This window comes from Seriola lalandi, unplaced genomic scaffold, assembly GCF_002814215.2.
Source record: "Seriola lalandi dorsalis isolate HSWRI2012SDOR001 ecotype SW California unplaced genomic scaffold, Sedor1 jcf7180002054284, whole genome shotgun sequence".
NCBI classification, from domain to species: domain Eukaryota; kingdom Metazoa; phylum Chordata; class Actinopteri; order Carangiformes; family Carangidae; genus Seriola; species Seriola lalandi.
The window spans coordinates 75,703-77,603 of record NW_019524837.1 but is presented as its reverse complement, the minus strand read 5'-3'; the positions used below and the strand labels follow the sequence as shown (position 1 = coordinate 77,603).

Below are 1,901 nucleotides of genomic sequence, written 5' to 3'. Positions count from 1 at the left end.
AGCCCTGAGCACTGCTGGAGAATCAGAGGGAGTCCTGAGAGCTGCCGTTGGCTAAATGGTCTGAGAGCCTCATTACCTAATCACCAGCGCAGCCACAGCTATGACACAAATGATTAGGGGAAGACTGTTCTCTTTCTTTGTAATTGTTGATTTTTTTTTTTTTTTGTTAGATCACTTTTCACTCACTTTTGTTTATTTGTCATATTTTTAGCTTACTTAATAGCTAATAGTTTTAAGACAGTAGGGTAGAAAATGCACGACCAGACACTCTCTACCTCATGCAGGTTGTTGCACTTCAAGCCAATTTTGGTGAGACTTTCACACTGTAAGATGGTTTCTCACAGTTCTGACACTTGCACACTGAAAATATATTCCTAATTATTTTATTATTTTTCTTTTGATTTTCCTGTGACTCCCACTGTGATTTTTCATGTGGATGTTTATTTTTCCCACATTCTCTGCAAAAGCTAACGATTTTCTGGGCTAAATCTAATCACCGTTTCACATTCGATCCCAAGAAGTCAATGACATTGATTCGGTTGCTTGTACTATATATGTTCATGTAAAGCAGTGTTGTTGCTGAAAAAGAAGAAAAAAAAATTCTATACTGATGTTTTTCTCTGTGTGTTTGTCTCCCATCGCTGCAGGCGCTTTTGAGGATGAGGATATCATCCATGTTGAGGGGACGGTGGACCCAGTGAGGGATATGGAGATCATCCATGAGGAGCTGAGGCTGAAGGATGAGGAGATGATCGGCCCTGTTATTGACAAGCTGGAGAAGACGGCCATTAGAGGCGGTGACAAGAAACTCAAACCAGAATATGTGAGTCAATGTCCCAGCAGGCCCTTTGCTCTCCCTCACAGCAAGGCACAAATAATAACCCTCCCACACACATGGCCAAGAAGAAAAAAAAGTATTTTTTTTTAATCTCCCTCCAATAGGTCTCACCCCTCCCCCTGCCCCATTTTTTTTTCCTTTCTGAGATTGAAAGTGATCAGGGGTCAGGGGTTTTCTGCTGTAGAAATCATTAATAGAGAGTTACTTATTCAGCTGCTGACCCTGGGTCACAGCACTGGGCTAATGAAAGTGTTTCCACACAGCTCTTTTCATCTAAAGTAATACTCAAATCATGGCACAGCTCTTGCTCATGCTTATACACCTACAGCAGCTTGGAAATTGTATAAGGCCATACAGTGGGTGACACATATGCCATATACCTCGCTATGAATACCGTAAATGTTTAGAATATTCTTTGACAGGGGATTCTCAGTTATATGTACCGAGGTGCAGGGCAAAATGCAGGGTAAGATCAGAAAAAAGAAATCCATATCCTCGATGTCAGATCAAAATGCATGTGGATGCACACACATTCAGGTGGTCATATTGTTAAGGTAATGAGGCTTAGCACCCAACTTTAGCAACGATTTGGTTGTAAATGTCTCCTGATGCCCTTCCATCATCGGAGCAGGATAAGATAGGCCAGCACGCGAGGGGATCTGGCCTTTCCCTTGGAGCGGCATGCCCAATTTCAGGCCCCAACACACCGAGGCTCTGACCACTCATTACGCTAACGAGAGGGGCTATTTCACCTGCTGCAGAGGCCCCTTGCCTGGTTGGTTCCCCTCAGACTAAACCCCCCCCCCACACACACACACACCCTTGCAGCCAACAGCACTTCCCCACACCCCTGTAGCCCCACAGACAGGAGCCATTCAGGCTAGGCAGGTGGCCGCTTACGCACATAATTGCTAACAATTTTAGGCAATGAATAAAAATGATCTACATTACTTGTCAAAGGTTGTGCACACGTCGGCAAGTGACAATCTATAGAAGACCTCTTTAGATGGCAAAGAATGGTGCTTCTCAAAGGCTGCAAGCTCCAAGCTTTTAGATTGGGGTG

General features: G+C 44.0%; 1 protein-coding gene across 1 annotated transcript in view; it reads left to right on the top strand.

The window, feature by feature from the left end:
- The window catches only part of LOC111654619 (obg-like ATPase 1), a 42,682-nt gene that overhangs the window by 18,802 nt on the left and 21,979 nt on the right, over nt 1-1,901 (top strand). Inside the window, exon 5 of the mRNA XM_023405699.2 lies at nt 648-823. Within this exon, the coding sequence (XP_023261467.1) occupies nt 648-823 (176 nt within the window). The remainder of the gene's footprint in view (nt 1-647; nt 824-1,901) is intronic.